Below are 27,602 nucleotides of genomic sequence, written 5' to 3'. Positions count from 1 at the left end.
CACACGGCATTATTTATTTGTCAGACACAAACAAGTAATCAGTTTTGATCTTCATTCAAAATTCTCTATGTTCCTATTTAGCTCTTCTAAAATTAAAATGGGTTGGCTGTTGGGGTACCTGGGTGGCTCAGTCGGCTGAACATTCAACTCTTGATTTCGGCTCAGGTCATGATCCCAGAGAGTTGGGATCAAGCTCCACATTTGGCTCTGTACTGACAGCACAGAGCCTGCTTGGGATTCTCTCTCTCATGCTTTCTCTCTGCTCCTCCCCCACTCATTCTCATTCTCTCTCTCTCTCTCTCTCTCTCTCTCTCAAAGAAAAAAAATGTTTTAATCGGTCGGCTGCCATACATACTTACTTAACCATTCTGCAAGTCCCAAATTTAGAGTATTGTTCCGCCCCAGTACCATTTGTACCTCATAACATTCTACCTAACCAAGAAATTAGCACATAATTTATCTCCAATATGTGAGACATACCATACATAGCCTTTAATATATATTTCTCATTAGTGATGCGAATCATGTATGCATTTTTGTTTTTTGTGAATACACAATTGAACAACTAAGAACAGGGAGTGTGTCTTTAATCTGCACATTGGGGATGCTCCTAACTGTTGGTGATCTCCAATGGCTTGAATCTATATAATTCCCCAGTAATAACAGATTAAGACTCTAGAAAGGCCCACAGGGAAATATGCTCCTCACTGACAATAAAATTACTGTTTCCTCAATTCTGAGATACACATTTTCACACTGTAACATTTCCAATCAAGATATATTTTGCAATGACTAAAACTGATGTAATAACGTTCCTTTTTTCCCAAAGAGTGGTTATCAAAAAGATAGTGTATTTTATAATCTAATAGTGTCCTTCACATAAGGAAATAGGATATGTAATTAAACAAGCAATTCTATCTTCTGTCCTTAAGTATAAAGCTGTTCCTATGTAATCAATACATACATCACATAATTTGTACCTTACTCCTTTAAGTAGTAATTAATGAAAACCATAAGGTTATCTGAATGTATTTTACTTCAAATATTAAAGATTCAGTAAATTCTATATTAAATTGTGCATCATTTTTTTGCATTCCTAATAACAGTCATGATATCCTTATCCTGTTTATCATCACAAGAGACAATTTTTTTTTTTTTTTTTATGTTGAGAGGGAGAGAGAGAACAGGGGAGGGGCAGAGAGAGAAGGAGAGAAAGAGAATATCGCTGTCAGCACAGAGCCCAATGTGGGGCTCGAACTCTCGAACCATGAGATCATGACCTGAGCCGAAATCAAGAGTCAGACGGTTAACCAAGTGAGCCAACCATGCGCCCCCAGAAGACAATTGTGAATAAGAGAACTCCACATTAAAAAAAAATAAATGAAATAAAATAAACAACAATGGATTACTGAATTAAACCCATGGATTGCAGAATTAAATCTCTTTTCATTGATGCTATGCTGTGGCTTAAAGATCAGGATTATGGCAGTTAATCTAAGATTTAGAGAAGGATTTGGTTTACATCAAAAGGTTTAAAAAAAAAAAAAGAAAAAAAGAAAAATAAAGGCTTAAAGGGGAGACTCCAGACATGCAAGGAGGCCAAGGACTGAAGCAGGTAACAGCACAGTGTTTCCGGACCAGCATCAATCAACACAGCAGTACAAGCCCTCCTTCGCTATGGCTCAACCTATGTGGGGAAGTATAGGCAGCACCCTGTGTAATCTTATCCCTGAGTTTCTACATCTTTTCCTTACCTCCCTCCTTCTCTTAGAATCAATAGCTGTTCTTCCCTGGATATCTTGAATGCAAACAAGACAGTGCTTGGAGTAAGCCCAGGAGGTATACAATATGTCATCAAAGGTTTTCCTTAGGATTCCTGACTGCTGCCACTCTCCCTTCCCATCCCTAGCCCCTACTCTTGGCACTATTTTCAGTACAGAATAGAATTTTGGTGTTCAAAGTACCCAAGATAAATGTGCTTGTAGGCTCTAAAATGAAAAGCAGGGCTTCAAAGACAGTAACATCAAGCAAAGGACTACCAAAAATGTTGGCTTGGGATTTCTGCAATAAAAAAATATAAATGCTAATGATTTCTGTGGAAGGAGATGGAAAGGCATCTAAACAGGTAAAGTGACCAAGAGCCATAAATTTATTTATTTGGGGAGGGGGGGTAAATTTCTTTATTATCTGAAAACAAGAGTAGTTACTATTTAAATTTTCCTTTTGTGTTAGGTGTCAGACTGCATGAGACCATCAGCTGTCACTGTCAATCACCATAACACCCCCCCCCCCACCACCACCACCACCTTTTGCTTTTAGCTCTCTTCACTTCCCAGGGATTCCTTGTGTCCCAATCAAGCTTTGTCACAGCTCTTGGATCTTAACCCAAGGCATTTTGTACCTTCTTAGCTTTGCAAGATTGACCACTAAGTTCTCCAACTTATTATCCTGCTAAGAGCCATAAAATTAAGCTACAAGAAAAGAGAATGCATGGGGTCCCTAGCTGGCTCAGTCAGTAGAGCAGGCGACTCTTGATCTCAGGGTTATAGATTAGAGCCCCTGTTGCGTGTAGAGATTACTTAAAAATAAAATCTTTAAACAAAAAAAAAAACAAAAAAAAAAAAAAAGAGAAGAGAATGCATTAGCCAGGTCAAGAAAAACATACTAAGGCAGCAACCAGCCCAATAATGACAGAGTAACAAAGGATCAGAACACTGGTAAAAAGGTATTCTTATCATCTGTTTATATATTTTAAAGAGGAAGTATAAGAAATTTCATGTCTCTTAATATTTAAAAATATCCAGGGGCGCCTGGGTGGCTCAGTCAGTTGGGCATCTGACTTCGGCTCAGGTCATGATCTTGCGGTCCGTGAGTTCAAGCCCCGCATCGGGCTCTGTGCTAACAGCTCAGAGCCTGCAGCCTGTTTCAAATTCTGTGTCTCCCTCTCTCTCTGACCCTCCCCCGTTCATGCTGTCTCTCCCTGTCTCAAAAATAAATAAATGTTAAAAAAAAAATTAAAAAAAAAAAAATATCCACAGAAGGTGAAAGTTAAGACAACAAACATGGTAGCAGCTAGAAAAATTAGACTCTACTCAGTTCGTCCTTCGAATTATTTCAAGAAGGGTAATACAAACTAACTGCATTGCTAATTCCTATTACTGAGGTCTAAGAAAAAAAATAACATTTTATCTCTACTTAAGGGTAAAAAAGGCCTAGCCATAGGTTTGTTTTTAAAACCCCAGCCACCCTGAAACAGCTCGAAAAGGGACAAAATGAAGCCTCTTCCCAACCCATTCAGTGTTTCTACAAAACTCACCTACTGACACTGTCAGATTTGGATGTTAATTCAATTAACTTTCGATCCGACTCACCCTGGTTAAATGTTCCTGAGGAGTGGGTGCGGGACTGAACTCACAGTGTGAAAAGACATCCCCTTTCCTTCTCACATCTAGAATAAGTTGTGCCACGTAATTTTCCTGGAACCGTGTTCTCTTCCCCAAAGCACCTGAAAAAAGCATATTAAGTTGTATCTACTGATTTGTCAATTAGATCTACTGTACAATCATGAAAAGTAGTATTTTCAGAGTGCTTTAAAGTTTGTAAGGTATTTTCTCCATTTCACATTTTAAAAAATCCTGAGGCCCAGTGATGATTTTAAAACTACTTATAAAATTATAAAGCCAGGGGTGGGAGATAAAAATTAATAATAATACTAAAAATTAAAATAGAATTATAAAGCCAATAAGCTATGTGGCCAGAACTCAAACCCAAGATTTATACCACTGGATTACACATACCTACTTTTGCATCAAACTACCTCCTTCCTCAAAAAAGTGTCATGGGGGCAACTGGGTGGCTCGGTCAGTTAATCATCCGAGTCTTAATTTTGGCTCAGGTCATGATCTCACAGTTCATGAGACAGAGAGCCTCACTTCAGGCTCTGGGCTGGCAGCGCAGAACCTGCTTGGGATTCTCCCTCTCCCTCTGCTCCTCCCCCACTCTTTCCAGCTCTCAAAATAAATAAATAAACATTTAAAGAAAAAAAGTGTCATTGGTAGAAGGATTATCAGCATCTTCATATAACAAATGAAAAAACAGAGGTTCTGAGGTACAGCCGCTTGCTTAAGATCACAGGGATTATCAGTATCAGAGCCAGAGCTTAAAGCCAGGGTCTCCAGGTTCTAAATCCCACAGTCTATCTTTCCATGATTCTATCTGGCTTCATTTAACACCAACATTTTTTCCATTTTGTATCTGAAATACCTTGCTACAAGAATAGCTTTAAGGGGCGCCTGGGTGGCGCAGTCGGTTAAGCGTCCGACTTCAGCCAGGTCACGATCTTGCGGTCTGTGAGTTCGAGCCCCGCGTCGGGCTCTGGGCTGATGGCTCAGAGCCTGGAGCCTGTTTCCGATTCTGTGTCTCCCTCTCTCTCTGCCCCTCCCCCGTTCATGCTCTGTCTCTCTCTGTCCCAAAAATAAATAAACGTTGAAAAAAAAAAAAAAATTAAAAAAAAAAAAAAAGAATAGCTTTAATAGAAGCAACAGTCCTATTATCCATTCTCTGGCAAGCTTCAGATTATAAAGACCCTTGACTGTAATGACCCGTCTAAGAAGTCTAGATTTTATCCTGCAATGAATCCAGCCCTTTACACATGTTACACAAAAATAGCTACTGAGACAGCCTAACACAGCTCACTTTTTTATAGAAAGGCTACAGTTAAATGGAAAAAAATAATAATCTGATTCCCATTTTATATTTGTGAGTACCACATTTGTTTTTTTTTAAGTTCTTCACTCTTAACTTGGAAAAAATATGAGGAACTAGCTAGTAAATATACCAGCAGTTATAGGTGACTATACAGAATACCGTGCCATTAGTTTTTAAATAGCCCAAGAAAAGCCCCCTAGGGCTGAAACATTTAAAAACATAATCTCTGAAACTAACCTCACAAGTTATATTATGTATAACTATATTCTCAAATACAGACAAGACTCCAACTTACATATGGCCATCGTTCCAAAAGTTATAAGCTAGATATTTAATAATTTTCCCCATACAAACAATGTAATAAAAGATGGCTAAGATCCCAGACCAGGCCACAGTCATATTTAACTCCTAATGTATTTGAAAGATTTTATTGACAAGACCAGCTCAATAAGAAACATAGAAAAAAAATTTTTAACATTTATTCATTTTTGAGAAAGAGAGACAGAGCGCAAGTGGGGGTGGGGCAGAGACAGAGAGAGACACAGAATCCGAAGCAGGCTCCAGGCTCCGAGCTGTCAGCACAGAGCTCGACGTAGGGCTTGAACCCACGAACCGTGAGATCATGACCGGAGCCGAAGTCAGACGCTTAACCAATCGAGCCACCCACGCACCCCTAGAATTTTTTTTTTAATGTTTATTTTTGAAAGAGAGAGAGAGAGAGAGAGAGAGACACAGAGCATGAGCAGGGGAGGGGCGGAGAGAGAAGGAGACACAGAAACTGAAGCAGGCTCCAGGCTCTGAGCTGTCAGCACAGAACCCGACAGGGGGCTTGAACTCATGAACCGTGAGATCACAACCTGAGCCAAAGTCAGATGCTTAACATACTGAGCCACCCAGGCACCCCAAGAAAAAAAGAATTTAGGGGGCTAGAATGGGCCTTAGGGATAACTCAGACCAAGCCCAAGAATGACAAATAAGTTCAATCACTTCAACCTTCACACACCCATTGTCACAGCCTGGACTGCTCAGCCCCTGAGCAGTTTAACAGGTATAACACATGTGCTCAACTGACCATGTCTGACTTTCATTAATGTCATCAATACCGAATGCCAAGAATATTGTGAAAACCCAGGGATAGAGCAAGACATAAAAAGCAACTAATGTTTCTTATTTGATACTCAGAAGAAACACAGAGGTTTTTGAAGAAATTCTGTAACTTACTTGTTCATTCAACAAACATCTGAGTGCCAACTATATACCCGTGTTCTAAGGTATTGAAAAAAATAAAAGTCAAAAATTTCTGTTCTTAAGGAAAACAAGAAAACCAGGATGGAAGGTGGGTATTTACAAAACAAGGGCGATGGAAAGAGGCCACACCAAACTTGGGAATTAGGACGAACTTTAGGAAACGCACATTCACAAACAAATGGTCAAAAAGTTCATTTGTAGGGGCACCTGGATGGCTCAGTGGTAGAGCACACAACTCTTAATCTTAGGGTCTAGAGTTCAAGTCCCACACTAGGCAGAGAGCTTACTTTTTAAAAACAAGTTCATTTGTATACTACCTGGCTGCTGTACATTACTAACATGTATCTAACCAGACTAGAAAATAGAGGAAATCTCCAGGAATAAAGAAAAGATTTCATTCCTAATTTGTTCTAAAACTATGAACTTTGAAAACATTTTTTAACGTTTATTTATTTTATTTTTTTTATTTTTTTTGAGAGAGAGAGACAGAGTGCGAGCAGGGGAGGGGCAGAGACGGAGACTTAGAACAGGAAGAAGGCTCCAGGCTCTGAGCTGGCAGCACAGAGCCCCACACAGGGCTTGAACTCATGGACCATGAGATCATGATGTGAGCTGAAGTCAGACCTTAACCGACTAAAGCCACCCAGGCACCCCTAAAACTGAAATTTTTTATTTTTAATGTTTATTTATTTTTGAGAGACAGAGAGAGAGACAGAGTGCAAGCAGGGGAGGGAAAGACAGAGAGGGAGACACAGAATCTGAAACAGGCTCCGCACTCTGAATTGTGAGCACAGAGCCTGACGTGGGGCTTGAACCCACAAACCGTGAGATCATGACCTGAGCCAAAGTCAAATGCTCAACCAACTGAGCCACCCAAGTGCCCCTAAAACTATGAATTGTTACAATAAAATCTTGGGGCACCTGAGTGGTTCAGTTGTTTAAGCATCCAACTCTTGGTCTCAGCTCAGATCATGATCTCAGGGTCATGAAGTCCCACATCAGACTCTGCTCTGAACGTGCAGCCTCCTCAAGATTCTGTCTTTCTCTCTCTCCTTCACTCTGCCCCTCTCACACTCGCACTCTGTCTCTCTCTAAAATTAAAAGAGAAATAATGAAATAAAATAAAATCTTTAAAATCTACTTTTATAAAGCAAAGAACAGAACATAAAAAATCAAATACAACCAAACAAGACAGCCAAATTGCCAATGTAATAGTTTCATCACGAAAATAAATTAATAACCCACAAAAAGGAACAAGTCTTACCTGTCAAATCAATTTGTAATTTGCTGATGTCTTTAGCAATGTGGAACTGATCCTTTGCTTTTGCATATTCATAATAATATAAAAATATATATGCACATTCCAGATGGAACTGAATAGCCAAATACAGACCGGAATCATCTACAAACAGATTTTCTTGTTTCGTCACTGAAAGACATGAGATGAAACATTAAAAACTATGATGAGTTGGCAGGCAGGGGCAGGGGGAATTGGGGAGGTTGGCATCTGAGGGAGTGTAGTAAGTGTCTTAGGGCAGGGATGCCCCGGAGTCCCTGATTCAGCCGCTCATGAGCTCGTGATATTTTCCTTATATGATCAGGCTCCATTGCTGGTGATGCCACTAGCCTGGAGCCTGAAAAGATTATGAAAATGTGTCTGGCGAAGTGGGGCTGGGGACCGGGGGCTGGGAGAATAGGGGCAGCATGTAGGCTGGAGATGACGGAGCTTTAGGAAGGCCTCTGCCGCTGTAAGTGTGAGCCCTGGTCAATGATGACGTGACCACCGCACAATCTGAGTTCTAGGAACCAGGTGATGGAGTGTGTGCTGAGAGCTGACTGTGAGACTTGGCGGGGGGGGGGGGGGGGGGGACTATGATGAAAATAACAATCTATGATTAAGTAAAATGAGTAAAATGTTGAGTCCACAGTATGCGAAGTATATATTTGCATATTCCCTGCTCTTAAAAATGAGGAACGCGGATATAAAAATAATTCACAGCTAGCATTCTCTCAGCACTCACATGTTGCAAGAACAAAGCTAAGGACATTGCATACATCCATCCTTTATTCCACAGGATCCTAGGAAATACAATTTATAAACCTGCTCTAATTTTAGACTGCTTGTCTTACTCATGCTATAAAAGAATATGGCAATGCAAGGTGAAGATACAAAGTACCAAATGAATCTACACATAAACATCACAGAAAATCTAATGAAGAGCTCAGCTTACAGACTGCCTCATAATGAATGTAGAAATTCTCCCTTCAAAGGAGAAAGACACACATAGATACAGATGACTATATGAATACTAAATAGAGAATGAATATTGGCTTAGCAGTCAGATTAGGATTTATTTCTCTGAATACCGTAGCTGAATAGATGGGAGGATAATAACCTGATAACAAGGTGTCTGGAACAAAATGACTGTCAAAATTAATCATATATAATAAAGAGGCTAGTTGACACACACCAGAGTGCAGGGGGTGTCCACAGGTCACCTGAGCCATACCTCTACAGCACCCCTGACAAACTACCCCTCACAAAGGCTTCCAGTAGTGGGTTAGTCAGCATTCCACAAGAATTAATGCATAAATAATGTTAAAATAATATTAACACTGTACCTTAATTGTACTTCAATTAAAAAAAATAATTTTAGGGGCATCTGGCTGACTCAGTTAGTGGAGCAGGTGACTCTTGATGCCTGGTTGTGAGTTCCAGCCCCACTTGGGGGGTAGAGATTACTTAATAAACTTAAAAAAAAGAGATTTTTAAAATATTTTAAAGAATTAATGCATAATAAATGAATAAAAAATACACTTCCAGTGTCCAAAGATGGAGAATCAGTTTTCTATTATTCAAGCTGAAAGGGAAGTGATACATACTGAATGCCATCTCAGCCTAGTACTAGGTATATATTGTGTTATAATTCTCACAACGATGTCTTTGAGGCTGACACTATCCCCACTTAATTCATTAAAAAATTAAACTCAGGAGCACCCAGGTGGCTCAGTTGGTTGAGCATCCACCACTTGATTTTGGCTGAGGTCATGATCCCAGGGTCAAGGGATTAAGCCCCCTGTCGGGCTCCAAGCCAAGCATGGAGCCTGCTTAACATTCTCTCTCTCCTTCTGCCCCTTCCCTGCGTATGTGCATGTGCAAGCTCTCTCTCTCTCTCAAATAAAAAAAAGAAAGAAACGAAAAGAAAACTGAACTCAGATAGCTTACTCACTCGTCACCTCAGTTGTTAAGTGGCAAAGCCAGAATGTGAATCCACACTTATTGGAAAAAACAGGGGTGAGGGGGAAGTTGGCAGAATGAATATAGAGGTGATGTTACACAACCCAACTTCCTTCATCACCTAGTTATCTGACAAACATTTACAGCTAAGAAACAGATATCCTTTATTTTACTCTGAACCGAAATTAAAATGAGTCTGAAGAGGTGTTTTTCTATATACTGCCAGTCCTTTTTAAAGAGATTCTCTGGACTCAGAGAGTAAGCAGAGATGTACATGTCTTACTTTAAAAGACAGACAGGCATCCAAACATGAATTTCTCACAATGAAACTCCATCAGTAGATTTCTTCCACACAAACCAAACTCAAGAAAAGCAGGAAATGATGATATTCAGTGCTCTTAGTGCTTTTTATTAATTTTTTTCCTTCTATCTGCCCACTATTCCTGAGTGTATAGCCATTTTTCTCAGAAATACAATAACCTTCTATCATCTTAGCACAGTTCACAAGTGACACAATTTTCCTTAGTTGTCAACAGTAAAGTAATTTTCCTTTAAGGTTCTGGATGCAATATATATCAAGGGATGTAAAACTTGGCCAAGCTTTTTAAAAACCTGTCAATAACCAAAGAAAGGCCATTTCTGCATGTAAGTAGACTTATGACATTGTGATAGACCAGTAAGTCTAGGGAAGGCTGTCAAATTTAAACTGTCCTAATAACACATAATTAAGTCACATAAATGCTCAAAGCTGATTGTCTGTATCTATCTTCCCTCCTACCTACCTACCTACCTACCTACCTGTGTGTATTCAGGTGGATATTAGAGTAATTGGCTTTCATCTTCTACTTCTTCTGTAGCTCATATATTCAGGGGTTAAAGACTGTTCAATAAAAATAGGAAGACAAGCCATGGTTTTTTGTTTTTTGGGTGTTTTGTTTTTTTTTAAAGAATTAGTTTAATCTTTAAATTCCAACAGCATGACCAATTACTTTCCCAATAAAAACACCTTTAAAAAGCTAGATTTAGGGGCGCCTGGGTGGCTCAGTCGGTTAAGCGCCGACTTCGGCTCAGGTCATGATCTCACGGTTCATGAGTTCGAGCCCCGCGTCAGATTCTATGCTGACAGCTAAGAGACTGGAGCCTGCTTCGGATTCTGTGTCTCCCTCTCTCTCTCTCTGCCCCTCCCTTGTTCATGCTCTGTCTCTCTCTGTCTCAAAAATAAATAAAACATTAAAAAAAAATTTTTTTTTAAAGCTAGATTTAAAGTCTGGACTTAAAATGTTTAATAGACAGTGCAGGCCAGGGAGGGCCGCAGTCATATACCAGAACTCATGGCTACAGGGCCAGAGCCAAGTGAACCCACCAAGGGAAAGCCCTTTAAGATCCTTGGAACTTTAGATGCCGAAAACATTCCCTGGGCGTGGGATTCAATATTATATGAATGGCTCTTTAGGATCTGTTGTGGCTGGCCTTGAACATCTTTTGTTAACTAGTAGATTTAGGAGATAATGTGATATTGGTGTAGGAGGATTTATCTCAGTGGCTTTAGGATGCTGGTTCCATTGTAGGTATAACTATACAAGCTAAAAACCCAGGAGACAACTGCCAGAGAGAAAATTAAAAATAAGATTTTATATGAAAGTACCCACCTTGCTCCTGACCTGAAAGAAAACAAACCAATGGCAACAGCAGCAACTGAGCAAAGTCTCAAGCACAGAAAACCCAAATATACCACATTGGAGTCAGTGTGAACAAAGCTAAGTCAGCTATATTAAACACTGTATGTACCATAGGCTTTCAATCAAGTAAATAAAGTGTGTGTAAGAATAAATAAACAAAAATAAATAAATAAACTAAAATAAATAAGATGTTTGATACCACTGTGCTGAGAAGTAAGGAATCCTCAAAGAACAAAAACTGAATGAAAACTGAACCTCAGGAATTACGCAAGCACCGAAGCCATATTCGGCCCTGAAGCTATCTACCAAACCTTAGGGACCTTAGAATTCCATTTTTATGGCTGCAAGGAACACCAAAGACAGAAGATGAGGCCTAGACCCACCCAAAGTAGCCAATCCAGCAGGAGAGTCCATTCAAAGCTGAGACCCAAATTACTGTATCTTCACTGAGAGGTTAAAAAAAGAGGTTAAGTCCGCCATGCAGAAGAGGTCAGCAAGAAAAGTGGCACTGGGAGAAGGGGGAAAACAATTATCCTAAGAATCCATAACCGTAAGCCAGCCTTTACACATTTGTGACATCATGTCTAAACAGGAAAGCGCTAGCCAACGCCAACTCATTTCCTCTAAAAAAAAATCCTTTTCTCCCTATCTCCATACTTCGCAAGCTTATTTCCTACTGCTGCTCCTCCAGTGTTCCATCCTTCTCCTGCCTCTCTCCCTTCCTCAACAATTTCCCTCTCTTCTATCCTATGACTTTTAATAAACATCTACTGAATTATTATATATGCTTTGAATTACACCAGATCCTATAGCAAGGTTTAAGCCCTGATCTTCCCTAACAAGATATGGGGAAAAGAAGAGCTAGGAAGAGAAGACACATAACAATTACTGTGAAGTGAAATTGTATGGTACTGATCATAAATACCAAAGGGGGCATATCCCTAAGACTAGGATAGTTGAACAAACCTTTTCAGAAGGGCAGGCCTTGAAAGATGGGTAGAAATTTGGCTGCAATTCACTTCTAGACCATAAGGCTCACAAAAGAGGGGCCCACGTGAGTCTGGTTCACTGCTCTATGTACCCCCTATCATAGGTGGCCCTCAATAACTGTCTTAGGAGTACGCAAATATTTAAAAACCTTTTGACAGCAACCATCAAGATGGAATCCAATGTTCTAAGGACCAGTTCCTGCCTACCTGTTCAACCTCATCACCTGCCACACAACCCACCCTCACACTCTGCTCCAGCCATTCCAAACTACCCAAATTCCCAAACCCACAGAGATGTTTCAAGTCTCTGTACTTCTCTTAATACATGTTATATACCTTTTCCAGCTTCATCTAATAAATTCTTAATTCTTCGAGAGTCAGTTCAAGCATGAGGCTCTTTGTGAAGCCTTCTCTGATCTCTCAGGTTTAGATTAACCACATCCCTTCCTATCCCCTTTATGCCCTTTTTTCTACTTGTAATTTTTGCCCTTGCCCCACTGAGTTCTTCAATATCCCTAGCACCTGGCACGGTGACTGAAACACAGCAAGCATTCTAAAAACAATTTGTATTAAATATCAAATTGAGTAGCAAATATAAAGTCAAAGGTAAAACTGGGAACAATTAAAGACTTTCCTAATGCAAAAAAGGGACATGATATAAATGGTATTTAGAAAAACCAATCCAGTACTAACATAGAGGGAGAGGGAACGAAGGCCAAGAATGAGTCTGCAAGTCAGGGACAACCCTTCAGACATGAAATGACAGTGACAGTAGCCTTAAGTAACTGGGGGCTGGTCATATAGAAAGAAGGACAGACCTACCTGTCATTGTCTGTTGCTCAACAGCAGTCCTGTCCAAAACATTCTCTGACAATATAAATATTCTCTAGTTGCACTGTCCAAAATGGCAGCCATTAGCTACACATGGCTTCTGAGCACTGCCAATGTGGCTAGTGAACCTGAAGAACTGAATTTTTTATGTCTTTTCTTTTACTTATTTAAATTTAAATAGTCACAGATAGCTAGTGGCTACTATATTAGCACAGCTCTGGCTAGCAGTTATAAGTGACAAAATCACAGATGTTTTTAATTAATAAAAGGAAGCACTTTGCGGCAATTACAGATCCTAACAATGGAATGTATTCTCTCTCAAAGTAATTTCAGAAAGTTCCCAAGGGAAGAGGAAGTAACTCTTTTGGATACAATCTTGCAATGAATTCCAGCATTAGGATGAGTGGAGAGCTAGCCTACGAAGAATCACATTATTTTATACCTGGAAAGGCTTCAAAGATCAGTTTACATGGAAAGAATCCTTAGTTCGGAAGTCAGATGAGCTGTCGAAGTGACAGAGGAGAAACTAAAAGCCAGATCTTAAAACATCATATTCTGTTAATTGTCTTGATTGTGGTAATTTCACAGGTGTATACATGTGTAAAATATCATCGCACACTTCAAAATATGAGTAAATACTGTAGGTTAATTATTCTTCAAAAAAGCTATTAAAAAAAAAAAAAGGAAAGAACACTACATGCACCACTCTACCATCCTCTGTAAACTCTTCAGTTCTATCTCATAAGAGTGGTTGTGAGGAATAAACTAGTTCATATACTTAAAGACTTAGTACAGGGCTTGGTACAGAGCTAGCACTGTAGAAATGTGAACTGCATTATCCTTATCAGATACTAGAATTCTGCCCTACTGACCAGTTGCAGAAATATAATGGAAAGAAGAGTGGGAGGGATTTGGAGTTACAAACTCTACATCATAGGTCTGGCTCTTGGGCAATGTGAGTCACAAGTCTTTGTAAAATGAGTTAGTTAGCTGAACAAAATAATCTCTAAAGGGCCTTTTGAAACTAAAGATTTCGGACATGGCCTAGCATAAGAGTGGGAGGAATGGATGTACATGGGACCCTTAAGGAAGAACTGGTAAGATTTAAGAACTGGCTAGATGCACAGTATCATGGAAAACAATGAGTCAATTATGAACACACAGTTTCAAGCTTTGGATGACTCAAGTTTTAAGTAAAGAGAGGAACATGTCAACTCAGTAGATGTATATTATTTTAATAAACCTGTAGGTTCTCCATGGAAATGAATATTCATGACCTTCTGGATACAAATATCAACCAGTACATTTAAAATGTGTGCTAAAACCAAAATCTCTTCTTATAAGATTATTTTAAGGCTATTTTAAAATGAAATTCCTACAGATAGTTATAATATGTTTAGTATATTTAATAACACTCATTGCAAAGTATCATTTTTTTTTTTTAATTTTTTTTTTTTTTCAACGTTTTTTATTTATTTTCGGGACAGAGAGAGACAGAGCATGAACGGGGGAGGGGCAGAGAGAGAGGGAGACACAGAATCGGAAACAGGCTCCAGGCTCTGAGCCATCAGCCCAGAGCCCGACGCGGGGCTCGAACTCACGGACCGCGAGATCGTGACCTGGCTGAAGTCGGACGCTTAACCGACTGCGCCACCCAGGCGCCCCACATTTTTTTTTTTTTTTTTTTTTTTTTTTAAATCAATGCACTCATCAGTCACCAAGAGATTAATCTTTTGATCAGCTCTTTTGATGAGGAAACAACTTTACCCGAGAGTTACAGAGTTGCCTATAGATGTTATAGCAGAACTCCCGGACAAAGCATTTCAAACTTTTCTCTTACACACTAACTTCTTCATAAGCTCAATTTCGAAGAGCTAAACTACAATATTACATCTCATGCACTATATCAAATGCATTTTCGGTATACGCTCCCACAATAAATGGTTGTGTGTGCATCTAAGCCATCTTTTAGAGAATCATGGGTTTCATTGGTGTGACATCAAAAAGAGTGCCTAGATCACAATGAAGAGCATACTTTGCAAGACTCTAACTTAACTCATTTCATACATGTGATCAGTCCAGCAAAGTTCTGCTGACAGTGTGATGGGCTCTATTCCACTACACTGTACTGATGTCACATTCCTGGACAAAAATATAACGACCACAGTTGTTCATGAAATCCTCACTTATGTTTCATAGACTGAAAAAAATCCTGCCAACTTTTGATGATCCTTCAAGGGCAACATTTCAAATACAATATCCTTCTCTGGACACTGAGTAATATTTCACTTGTAACTGACTGCTTGGTCAACATTTGGGTCAAATCCCAGAACAAAACATTTTTTTAAATAAAACTGTTTATGAAATGTTGCAGTTGAAGACTATGTGCAGACCTACTTAAACATAGCCAAAATGGACGAATTTATGACTAGATAAAATGAAAAATGTCATTGATTAGCCTACAATGGCAACATAAAAAATGCTTAGTTGTAAGGCAAAGTAAATGATATGCTGAAATATATTGCAGAAAAGAATCAAGACCACTTGGGGAATGAGTCACTTACAAGTCATATTTTCCAGATCTTAGTTAACCTTTCTGTTTGGAAACTTAATTTTACCCCATAGAATAGAATTCTCTCTAAAACACATCATATGGTCCTTCCTTTTTAAAATGGCACATAAGGCAGGGGGTGGAGGGTGCCTGGGTGGCTCAGTCGGTTGAGCATCCAACTCTTGATTTCAGCTCAGGTCATGACCCCAGGGTCTTGGGATCAAGCCCTGCCTCAGGCTCTGCACCTAGCATGGAGCCCTGCCTCAGGCTCTGCACCTAGCATGGAGCCTGCTTAAGATTCTCTCTCTCTCCCTCTGTCCCTCTTCCCCACTGTGCACTCACTCTCTCTTTCTCTCTCTCTAAATTAAAAAAAAAAAAATAATAAAATGGCACTTAAGGAATATTACTTTTTCTTTTCTTAATAATTAATAATTATGAACATTAGTCACTGTGCTGTGATAAAAAACGTAGCCATAAATGCAAGTTTATATAATATAGGAATAAGGGAAGAAATGTGACTTTCACTATAACAACTGCATCAAATTCGATTTCCCATAAAAAGAAAAAACAACTCCTAGTGACATCTTTTTTGTTCACTTTTTGTTAACCAGTTTTCCATAAAAGTATAATGAAGCACAGGAAACCGTATAATATCCTAAGTAGTGTAATGTAATTACCTTTCTACAAAATTAAACAGTGGGCTGAATCCTGATGCCATCTTACTTCAAATGCTCTCACTATCCTCTGGAAAAGGCAACTTTTCTCCCCATAACTATCAATGATGTTAAAGTCATCCTTGCCTTTCAAAACTTTACCCAATTTCATAAATTAGAAGCTCACCCCCCTCTTCCTCCTTTGCACTATGTTCATTTATGGAGTATACCTCACGTCATGTCAAAAATATGCAATGGCATGAATGGGGGAGACTCAGTCTACACAGTTTTCATTTTACTGAATACAGAGAAAACATGTCTGCTAAATGGGGCGTCAGGTATTCATTTTCTCCAAGGTTCACTGTGTATTCATTTTGAAGAGAACTCCACCCTTAGGCAATGCTATTAGGAGAGATTCAAAGTCCATATGGCATCTGGGTAGGATCAATTTTTCTCCTAACTGCTGTAATATTCCTTTTTTTTTTTTTTTTTTTTTAAGTAGGCTCCACACCCATCATGGAGCCCAAGGTGGGACTTGAACTCAAGACCTTGAGATCAAGGCTTGAACTGAGTTCAAGAGTCAGATGTTTAACCGACTAAGCCACCCAGGCACACCTGCAATATTCTACTTTTTGAAAAACTCTTATACAGAAGTTAAGTCAGATAAAAGTTGCTACTGAAATGGAAAACAGATGGAGTTCTAAAAGTGCATGTAGAAAGGCCTCAATAAACCTTAACTGTTCTTATTCAACAAATATGTACTAATTATTTACTATTTTCCGGGCACTATGCTAAGTAGAAAGAAGCTTAAAAACAAACAAAACAAACAAACAAAAACAGCTCTCAAGGAGCTCCAGTCTAGAGAATCTATAGTCTTAGTGAAAATAAAGATGGTTCAGTAGGCTAAATCTGCTCATAAAAATCTTTTATAATCCAAAAGCATTAAACCAAAACTATTTATTGGTCAGAAAAAGCGAGAGTCTGTTTTTCAGTTCTGTTACTTAAGAAATACCATGGTATAGGGGTGCCTGGGTAGCTCAATCAGTTGAGCATCTGACTTTGGCTCAGGTCATGATCTCATGGTTCATGAATTCCAGCCCCATGTCAGTCCCACTGCTGTCAGCACAGAGCTGGCTTGGGAGCCTCTGACCCATTCTCTCTCTGCCCCTCTCCTGCTCACACTCTCTCTCTCAAAAATAAACGTTAAAAAAAAAAGAAAGAAAGAAAAGAATTACCATTGTACAGAAAAGTAAACTCCTTACATGTAATAAAACAACTAATCTATCATATGTCAGCTTTAAATCCCATAGCAGAATATATATATATATATATATATATATATATATACACACACACACAAAATTTGATTTAACATGCCCTTGCTTGTTTCATAGCCTTGCATTACCTAAAGTCCTGAAAGAATATAAATGGTCTAAGTCTCAGTTGGCATACACAATATAAATGAATCAATTATCATACTGACTGAATATTTTCCTTACTTTCTCCCTTTGAATAATGTACAGATGTTCATTTTATCTAAGATTAGCATATGCTTATGTATTTCTATCCTAAAATAACAACAACAAAATTGAGACATTAATTTCAACTAAATTACCTAGCTTAGTAGTATTTACTGCTGCACAAACTAACATTCTCTCCACTGTATTCTGGCCTAGCTTGTTACTACATAGAGGTACCCTTGAAGGAAACAGACTCCAGAAAGGTGTGGGAGCTTCTTGTAATAACATATGCACACATGTTAAGAGTCGTTTTATGCCTTCATGAGTGTGCTACTCCACCAAGTACAGATCACTGCTTCTCCACCCAGAGTGACGAAAACCACTGCCTCCCCCCCACGGCCCTCCTTATCCAAGGGGGACAGGTCCCAGGGCCCCAGTGGATGTGAGAAACCACAGTAGAACCAAACCCTTTTCTCTCTCTCAAAATATCTTATTGTACTGTGCTCACCCTCCTTTGTGGTGATGTGAGATGATAAAATGCCGGTGTGATGAGAGGAAGTAAGGTGCCTGATGCAGGCATCGTGATGTAGCATTAGGCTTCTTCTAACCTTCTGACAATTGGTCAGAAGGAGGATTATCTACTTCCAGGCCGCAGATGACTGAAAGTAACCGAAACCATTGAGATGGAGACCATGGAGAAGGGAGAGTACTGTTCACACATACGCACATGTGCACGTACTCACGCCATACATACTCTTGTTACGGTGAAAGGACCATGGGCTTTGGAATCAGACACACCTAAGGTCAAACCCCTTCTCTGTAACTCCAAAGTCTGTAACCAAGTCCAAGTTCATCTGTGTTCAAGTGTTCCTTCACTACAAGAGAATCTGTTTTTGTTTTGATTTGTTTGGCAACTTTTGCTAAGAAGAATCATTCCAAAAGCCCAGGGAAACCAAGTATCAAGGTACCCAAGATTTTTCTCTTTTCAAAATGCTTCCCTAGGAAACCTGCAAGGTATGTGTAGCAAAGGCAGTGGGAGGCACTGACAGAGGTGTGTGGTTTCTACTTTCATTTATATTTTAGGTACTTTTGTACATGCATATTATGTATTATAATAAAAAATAATACAAAATGTAAAAATGTCTCTCCACCTATTGCCATCCTTAGGAAAATGTATTTTCTACCAAATGTGGAAAAAAAAAAAAAGGCTTTCTTCATGTACTCAATAGGACAGAGGATAAATAATTTTCTATTTTGCATGTCATTTGGCACAATTTACTCCAACTCATTAATGAAGGAATTTTTTTTAAACAAAGAAAGTTTGCATTAGTTTCCAAAGAGGCTTCTCAGATTAAAACACAGACAAAATATTAAAATACTTGTAAGCCACTTGTGATAAAATCATGGCAACCTACATAAAACAAATCACTTTCTAAATAGGTAATATAAATTACAATGATGACCTCTTTTTAAATTCAAAGGTGAAAAGAAATTGTATAATCTGACACCCTAATAATTTGTGATATTCCACATCCAGAAGTAAAGGGGAGAAAAAGAAACCACCTCAACCAAGAAGTTACTATTACCTGTAAAAAACTAAACTGAAAAGGAGTATCTCAGCCAAGAACTTCATGCCCGCATCAAACAAAATCTGCTACATACCTTCCCCGATACAGTCTCCGGCAAGAGCAAAGAGCTGCGGTGAGCGCTCCTCCAGCAACTGCTGGTGAATACTCACACACCTCAAAGTCCACCATGGCAAGCTCTAGGGAAAAAAAGAACCATGTAAACTGACAGTAAAGGTCCCTCTGGAAAACAATTTTTCCGCTAACTGAAATTAGTGTTTAGAATTTTTTTTAACACTTGCGAAATTAAACTTACTCTTCGACAAACTTATCCACCCACTGCTCTGTCTTTGATGATGATACTCACATCAGCTTCTCCCTCTTTCGCAAGAACCCCTCTGCTCCATTCTCTCAGAGCCTGTATTTTAAATCAGCTGGGCTTCCTGATGCCGTTTAGAACTTACGACCTCGTCCTTTAAAACGTCTGCTGCTGTCAGCACCCTTCTCCTCCATGGCACCCCCTCAGCGCCATAAACCAGACAGCAACTCGCCCAGGAGAACTCCAGCAAGAACCTCCCAGAGGCAGGGAGTGCGGTGGGCATAGGGGGGCGGTGATGTTTTCTCTGCTCTGAACTTCTAGTGTATTATTTGTACTACCTCCTTTGCAAACACAGTCCACTGATTCACGTAGGTCATCCCTAGCTTTCAGTGTCGCCCACCATCTACCCAATAAGGTAAGAAATCACGTCCTGCCCATCTCTAGGTCCTCCTCAGAGCAATATGTTTTGCACAAACTACACTGCAAAGAATACCCTGGATTCAAATATTCCCCAAAACTAAGAAAATCCCTTCCACACCCTGTGAGACCCTTCCATGAAGCCTTCTCCCACAAGTGTGGCACATATTAGTCTCTTCCTTCTCTGAACTTCTACACTGTTCCTAGAAGTTAGCACTGCATCAGGTGCTTGTTTTTCAAGAGTATAACTCTACCTGGTCCAAACATTCTTGAGGATAGAGACTGAATTTCATACAGTGTCTTGACTGTGGCTGAGAACACAGTAGGTTTTTCTCTATTGTCTGATGCTGTTCTCACTTGATCACTATTTCAAAAAAACTTGATCCTTGGGGCGCCTGGGTGGCTCAGCTGGTTGGGCATCTGACTCCTGGCTTAGGCTCAGGTCAAGATCTCATGGTTTGTGAGTTTGAACCCCGGATCAGGCTCTGCACTGACAGAACAGAGCCTGCCTGGAATTCTGTCTCTCGCTCTCTCTCTCTGCCCCTCCCCCCCCATGCTGTCCTCTCTAAAATAAACATTAAAAAAATAATAAAAATAAAAATAACTTGTTCCTTATTAAAAAAGAAAGAAAACAACAAACAACAAAAAGCCAATACAAAAGTATGTACAGTGAAGAGTGAAAGTCTCTCTTCAGCTGACTCAGTGCCATTCTTCTCCCCTGGAAACATCCATGACAAAGGCTTATAACCTTCTGGATCTTCCACTATGCGTATATGAGTGTATGTGTACATGTGTGAAGAGTGTATGGGTGAGTTTGCAAGTTAGAAGTATTAAATATTTTTGATAGGTTCACTAAAATATTAAGTATGACCATGCATTGAATCATCTAAATTAAATATTATAACTATGCTATTTTGAATATACTGCATGAAAGTATAAGAAATCAATTTTTCCTTTTTTTTTTTAAAGCAGTATCTACTGGGGCACCTGGGTGGCTCAGTCGGTTAAGCATCCTATTCTTGATGTTGGCCCAGGTCATGATCTCACAGTTTGTGGGATCGAGCCCTGCATGGGTTTGGGTTCTGCGCTGACAAAGCATGGAGTCTGCTTAGGATTCTCTCTCCCTCTCTCTGCCCCTCCCCAGCTCACATTCTCTCTCTCTCTCAAAATAAACATTTTAAAAAATAAATAAAAGCAACATCTACTAATAGAAGATCATGCTTAACTATCAAAAGCATCTTTTTTTTTAACTTGAACTTAATGTCTTCATTTGATTAAGGGGTAAACTGCCTGGTTCCCTCCTACACTGCTCCACAGCACATTGCTCCAACAATGGTGCGGTCACAAATGAATTTTGATTCTGTAACAAAATCCTTCTTAATTACGGATGCTGTTTCCTTAGTCCTTGTGAGGAAAGGTAGAATTATCTAATAGAGAGAAGTTTCACATCATGTTTCATTTACTTCCCGGAGGTGTTGCCTCATTTTCCTTCTTTTCTATCACTAAGGGTAACGACAGGCTACATTTCGATTATCTATCCCTGAACTGCCATCAGCAATAAGTGACTCAGGTTTGGCAGCCCACCCTTCCTTTTCTAGACGTGGGAATTCAGACAGAGCGAGTCAAAGAAACTGTCCTTTTAAGAAAACCTACGACATCAGGGGCTCAGTCAGTTGGGCGTCCGACTTTGGCTCAGGTCATGATCTTGCAGTCTGTGAGTTCGAACCCCACATCAGGCTCTGCACTGACAGCTTGGAGCCTGGAGCCTGCTTCAGATTCTGTCTCCATCTCTCTCTGCCCCTCCCCTGCTCTCACTGGGTCTCTCTCTCAAAAATAAAATAAAAACATAAAAAAATAAATTTAAGAAAACCTACATCATCAGATGCTGAACCTTTAAAAATTAGATCTATAAGTTAACTCTTAACCCCAAATCTTTATCTGGGGTGAGAGGGAGTGTGAAAAAAATAAAGAAAGCATAGCCTATTTTTCTACTAGAAAATAAAAGTGCCCTTATCTGTTTGCCAAGAATTGCTTAATAGAAAATCTGAGGCATTAATAAAAAAAGACATTTGAAGCCTCACTCTAGTTTCTAGATCCTGTCTCCTGATTTTAGCACTTATGACAGAATGTTCTGATTAGGAAGTCACACTAGTCAATAACCTCCTAAAAGGCAGGAAGCATAAGTGTACTCAAAAGGCACCCAATAAATCTTTGCCAGCTTGGCCCATTTTTAAAATAATTATAAATAAGGGAAACTGATATTCCAGAGAAATTTACTAGCATAACGTCACACAGCTGTTATGTGGCTGAGCCAGACAAACTCTGGTCTGATTTCGAAGCCAAGACTCTTTTTACTCAACATTTACATATTACTAATACTAATCTATATACTTCACAGATTAGGGGGTTTGGGGAAAATCACCTTCTTTTATAGTTCCACAAAAATATCATTATAAACAACTTGATATATTCTTCATGAGTACGTCTATTCAAAGCTAACTTAAAAAGGTTAAAATTAACTTGGTTAAGTATGGGACACTTCTTTACTATTTTATCTTCATTTATCAAAGAAGTCATTTTTATATCATCATTTAGAAAATGACATATTACAGGGGCGCCTGGGTGGCTCAGTCGGTTAAGCATCCAACTTCAGCTCAGGTCATGATCTCACGGTCCGTGAGTTCGAGCCCCAAGTCAGGCTCTGTGCTGACAGCTCAGAGCCTGGAGCCTGTTTCAGATTCTGTGTCTCCCTCTCTCTGTGACCCTCCCCCGTTCATGCTGTCTCTCCCTGTCTCAAAAATAAATAGACGTTAAAAAAAATATAAAAAAAAAAAAAAAAAAGAAAATGACATATTATAGACCCAAAGAAGAAAGAACTTTCCTGTTTTCATTGAAAGGAAAGATTTCAGCACAGAGTGATCTCTGCATGGTGATGGGTAACAAGACAACAGGGTTGTAAGCCCAAGTCAAAAGTTGTTTAGAACCTGCCAAGAAATTCAGGTAACTTGTCTCTCCAACCCCACAAAGTATGACATTTACAACCAGCCGTTCAAATATTTACTTGTTCTCCTAACTTGATAGTACATATATCTTTTTTTAAAAGATGCTTAACTACTGGCTGATGAACGTTTTCCACCAACAAAATTTAAAACTGTCTCACTCATTTACTACTCTAGTCTCACTACAAAGAAAATGTCATCTGGCAGCCCCATGCCTCAGTGACACTTTCTTTAGAGCCAAATACTAGTCATTCTAGAAAAGAGCATTTCACTCAGATCAACTCTAGAAAAAAATTTTTATTCAGGCTAACATGACTAAACAATCAAAGATAAGGCCTTATATCTACTCTGACATCTGAAGCCCATCCAGTAAAACCCCTTCCAGTACAAGCGATTCCAATTCCTCTGGCTGTCATGACAGTCACTGAAAGAGGCAAAAACTTGCCTTCTTACCCCTACTTGGGTATGAAATACTTAGGAAAATAAGCCCTTACACAGTACAGCCCGAGTCTACATTTTGCCCACCGAAATACTGTTTTTCTTAAAAATCTTCAGCCAAAACTTGGAAATTGGGAGATTTCACATACAATTTAGATTTATCATTTCTGGGTCTACATCCTCAAGTTGCCACAATTAGAACAGGAGTCAGCAAACTACAGTCCGCAGGCCAAATCCACCCCACTCCTATTTTTGTACAGCGTAAGAACTAAGTACAGTTTTTACATTTTTAAAACACTGGAAAAAAACAAAAACCAAAAGAATATTTTGCAACATGTGAAAAGTATATAAAATGTCAATTTCAGTGTCCATAAATAAAGCTTTATTGGTACACAGACACACACCATTCGTTTACAAACTGCCCACAGCTGCTTTCACAGCACAGTGCAGCCTGAGGAGCTACAAGGCACACTGTACAGGTGGTGACCTCCACTAACCCTCAAAAGACACGCTTGTATCTCTCTTGGAGCTCTGTCACTCCTACAGCATAGTAGCTTTCTGTGAGTAGAGCAGGTCTTCTCACTAATTTATATGTGACCTAAAGAAACAATGTAACAGACATTCAACAAATGCTCCACTAAATCCAACCCAAATGATGAACCAAGGTAGGATGTGGGCCAGGAAACAGTAATTAAGATCGACTGCAAGAATACTAAAATCCTGCCTCCTGCTCACTATCCCTACAGGAAATTCATGAAAGACCATGAAGGATGTTTTCAAACCTTTAAGATTCAGAGAATCAACATTTACATACACTCACACATACACAACATACGTCTATACAATCCTTTTAAAGGGGCTCAATATAATCTCATTTCATATTAGATGAATCTCATAAAAGGAGAAAGTTTTTGCTTATTTTCATTAGATTTTAATTTTTAACATTTTTTTAAGTTTATTTATTCCTTTTTGAGAGAGACAGCACAAGTGGCAGGGGACAGGGAGGCAGAGAGAGAGGGAGACACAGAATGAAGCAGGCTCCAGGCTCTGAGCTGTCAGCACAGAGCCTGACATGGGGCTTAAACTCATGAACTGTGAGATCATGACCTGAGTCAAAGTTAGATGTTCAACTGACTAAGCCAACCAGGCATCTCTATTTTCATTAGATTTTAAAGTGATATACCTAAAGAAGACTTAGAAAACACACCAAAACACTGTCATCCCGGGGTATGAACCACCTACCGTCTTTTCTCCCCTTACCTGAATGGCTGTCAGTTTATGTCTTACATTCACTAGAATAACTCGTGCTAGTAAGAGTAGTATGGGCTTTGAGGTCAGGCTGTAGACTGATTCCCCGTCTAGAATAAGCAGATTCAGAACAACCGCATCCAGTCCTTTGACCTGAAAAAAAAAAAAAAAAAAAAAAAGTAAGCCAAGATGATGTAATTTAACAAAATATTAATCTTTATAGATCTTACAATAACACATATTTTCCAGTTAATTCAACTTTGAAACAAAGGCATTAATCTATTACACAGCAATTGGCACTGGACAGAATCATAACATTATAAAGGTCCCTGGAGACCTATAAACCCAGGCTGCCCTAACAGATGGCCACCTACATGCCTATACTTTAGAGGAACAGGGAAGTCAAGAAAATGCTAGTATTGAAGAGGTTTCACGACTTTATAGATTTACTTACAACAAAATAAAAAGCATCCCTATGTTAAAGTATTTACATTAAACACATTTCACATATGCTTCATTAGCTGGCAAACGTCATTACAAAGCAGGTCTGCTCCATAATTCCTAAGCCAAACAGTCAGCTAGATCTTACATATCAAATGCTGAGTGGGCCTAAAACTATGGACCAGTAGGAACAGAAGGCTGCAAAAAAAGACATGCGTTTGGAAAATCCAGTCTTTAGCTAAACAGAGACTTTCTACAATGGACAAATCACCTGCGTTTTCTAAAATGTGCACTGTATAGTTTTGACGACTGCCACAAGACAGCAGGAATGCTTACCCATTAGAAACATGGCTCCAAGTTCACAGACACAGGACAGTGTCCTTTTTCTGCCTCTTGTTAGTTTGTGGATGTAGGTAAATTTTTGAACTGAAACATCATTAACTACAAAATGAAATCATAGAACCCACACCTTATAGGGTACGTGTAACGATTAAATTAAATAATCCAAATAATGCCACTGCCTGGGTAAATACATTGTTGAAGCATTCAATACCGGCAAGAAAGAAAAAGCTGTGGGTTCACCCACTGTCCTCCCTTCATCGTCAAGAAGTGTAATAGAGGAATAAAGAAAGAGCACTAGCAGACTGCAAACAAAGCTTACCGCTACCTACACTAAGGCCAGAGGAATTTTTTTTAAACCTCAATAATTAAGAAACTATTTTGAAGTTACTACAACTACCTCAATTTTAGAAGGAAACAGACACAAATGTTAAGTGCAGTCAAAAATCACACAGACGTCAGTGTCTGAACAGAGATTCCAGCCTGTTTTCCAACTCCCAAATCAGTGTTCTTCCTAGCATCCCATGCTGCCTTCCCCACGGACCGCTTCCTGCCCCTCGGCAAGGTTCAGGGCTATGTAAGCATTAGGAAGAATGCAAGCACCAGGCCAGGATCACTTCCAGCCTTCCGACTAGGACCACTACCTTATGGTGGCGTGGCTACTAAGATACAGACACTGGAAGAGGACCAGGTGTGCGGGAGACCCTCACCATGAGTTCAGTCTGAGACACGTGAGCACAAGGCGTCTTGCAAGACCCCCATGCATAGGTGCCGAATATACCAGCAAATATACTCAGTTAAGAACTTGGGAGGGGCGCCTGGGTGGCGCAGTCGGTTAAGCGTCCGACTTCAGCCAGGTCACGATCTCGCGGTCCGTGAGTTCGAGCCCCGCGTCAGGCTCTGGGCTGATGGCTCGGAGCCTGTTTCCGATTCTGTGTCTCCCTCTCTCTCTGCCCCTCCCCCGTTCATGCTCTGTCTCTCTCTGTCCCAAAAATAAATAAAAAACGTTGAAAAAAAATTTAAAAAAAAAAAAAAAAAAAAAAAAAAAAAGAACTTGGGAGAAGAACCTGCCTAATGTGCCAAGACTAGATATGCAGCCTCATTGAGTTCTCTGTCACACAAAGATGTCAAAATAAGGATATAACCACCCTTATTTCCCAAAGTCCAGACCAAACTGGCACACTACAAGATATGACATGCCTTTAAGAAAAAGAATTTGTGGGGCACCTGGGTGCTTCAATCAGTTAAGCATCCGACTTCAGCTCAGGTCATAATCTCATGGTTCGTGAGTTCAAGGCCCCCATCAGGCTCTGTGCTGATGGCTCAGACCCCACTTCACACCCTCTGTCTCCCCCTCTCTCTGACCCTCTCCCGCGCTCCCCCACTCTCACACACACTCAAGAATATATACATATTTAAAAAAAAGAAAAAAAGAAAAATCCATATTCTAATCACTTTGAAATGAGAAACATAACTAACCATTCTAGCACACGTTTAGATCATTCTCTTGCAAATGAAATCCCTAAACAGAAGCAGCAAACAAGTAATTTACTAGGGTAACAAATAAAAAATTATACAAAGAGATAGAGACAGCCCATGATATACCACCTGGGTATCATTACCTCTGATACTCAAAGCAGGGGTTGGTTACTAAACCTCCTACTCTTCAATTCAAAACTCTCGGGAGATGGTAGTAACAAGACAAATAACAAATAAATGAGTGAATGTATAAATAAATACATTTCTCTTCCCAGTGCTACCTTGCATAATCAAAAAAATGAAATGCTTTTCTATCTTCTGCTTTAGTAAATCAGCCTCTGCCTACACCCGAGATATAACACTGATATTGCAACTGAGTTCCAAATGTGTTTCCAGAGGTTTTGGGAAATTGTCCATTTTTAAAGAGGATTGTTTAGGGGCACTTAGGTGACTCAGTCGGTTAAGTATCCGACCTCGGCTCAGGTCATGATCTCACAGTTTGTGAGTTCGAGCCCACATCAAGCTCTCCACTGTCAGCACAGCTCATGTACTGCTCAGACATGGACCTTTAGTGCTATTCCTCTGAGACCAGTTAGCATCAGAAACCAGAAAACAGTGTTAAAAATGACAAGGCCACACCACCATAAGGCAGTTGATCCTGGCCCTGTCCTTGCAGCCTTGCTAATGATTAGCATAGCCCTGAACCTTGCTGAGGGGCAGGAAGAGATCTGTGGGCAAGGAAAATGAATTTAGCTTTGGTCACTATACTCTATGACAATAAAATATATTCACAAATATTTGTGCTTCACAAGAGCCAAGAATCATGAATTACCACAGGAAAATGACTGTACTCGTGTTTAAAAACTTCAATTCCCCCTACCTTCCAAATTCTTGGATTGCTGGAAAAGAGTATAAATTGAGTATTCCTTTTGTCTTATTTTTTTTTTAAGTTTGTTTATTTATTTTGAGAGAGAGCCAGTGCAGGAGGTGCAGAGAGAGAG

The 27,602-nt window shown here is 39.5% G+C and overlaps 1 protein-coding gene, 2 non-coding genes and 1 pseudogene across 5 annotated transcripts in view; 3 read left to right on the top strand and 1 right to left on the bottom strand.

Moving 5' to 3' along the window:
* TTC27 (tetratricopeptide repeat domain 27) overlaps window positions 1–27,602 on the bottom strand; it is a 188,365-nt gene that overhangs the window by 154,972 nt on the left and 5,791 nt on the right. For all 3 annotated transcript variants that reach the window (XM_086700346.1, XM_086700347.1, XM_025927411.2), the window contains exons 4-7: window positions 24,355–24,495; window positions 19,019–19,121; window positions 7,220–7,384; window positions 3,372–3,505 (exon numbers count right to left, since the gene is read on the bottom strand). In XM_086700346.1, coding sequence (XP_086556472.1) covers window positions 3,372–3,505; window positions 7,220–7,384; window positions 19,019–19,121; window positions 24,355–24,495 — 543 coding nt within the window. The remainder of the gene's footprint in view (window positions 1–3,371; window positions 3,506–7,219; window positions 7,385–19,018; window positions 19,122–24,354; window positions 24,496–27,602) is intronic.
* Window positions 7,499–7,638, top strand: LOC112864438 (small Cajal body-specific RNA 17). The gene has a single exon (XR_003223980.1).
* On the top strand, window positions 7,718–7,802 carry LOC112864432 (small Cajal body-specific RNA 18). Its single transcript, XR_003223974.1, has one exon.
* Window positions 10,525–10,892, top strand: LOC112864344 (cytochrome c oxidase assembly protein COX20, mitochondrial pseudogene; annotated as a pseudogene).

Source organism: Puma concolor, chromosome A3 (genome assembly GCF_028749965.1).
Source record: "Puma concolor isolate L17-30 chromosome A3, mPumCon1.1.hap2, whole genome shotgun sequence".
Classification (NCBI taxonomy): Eukaryota; Metazoa; Chordata; class Mammalia; order Carnivora; family Felidae; genus Puma; species Puma concolor.
This window is presented reverse-complemented; position numbering and strand designations above follow the sequence as displayed.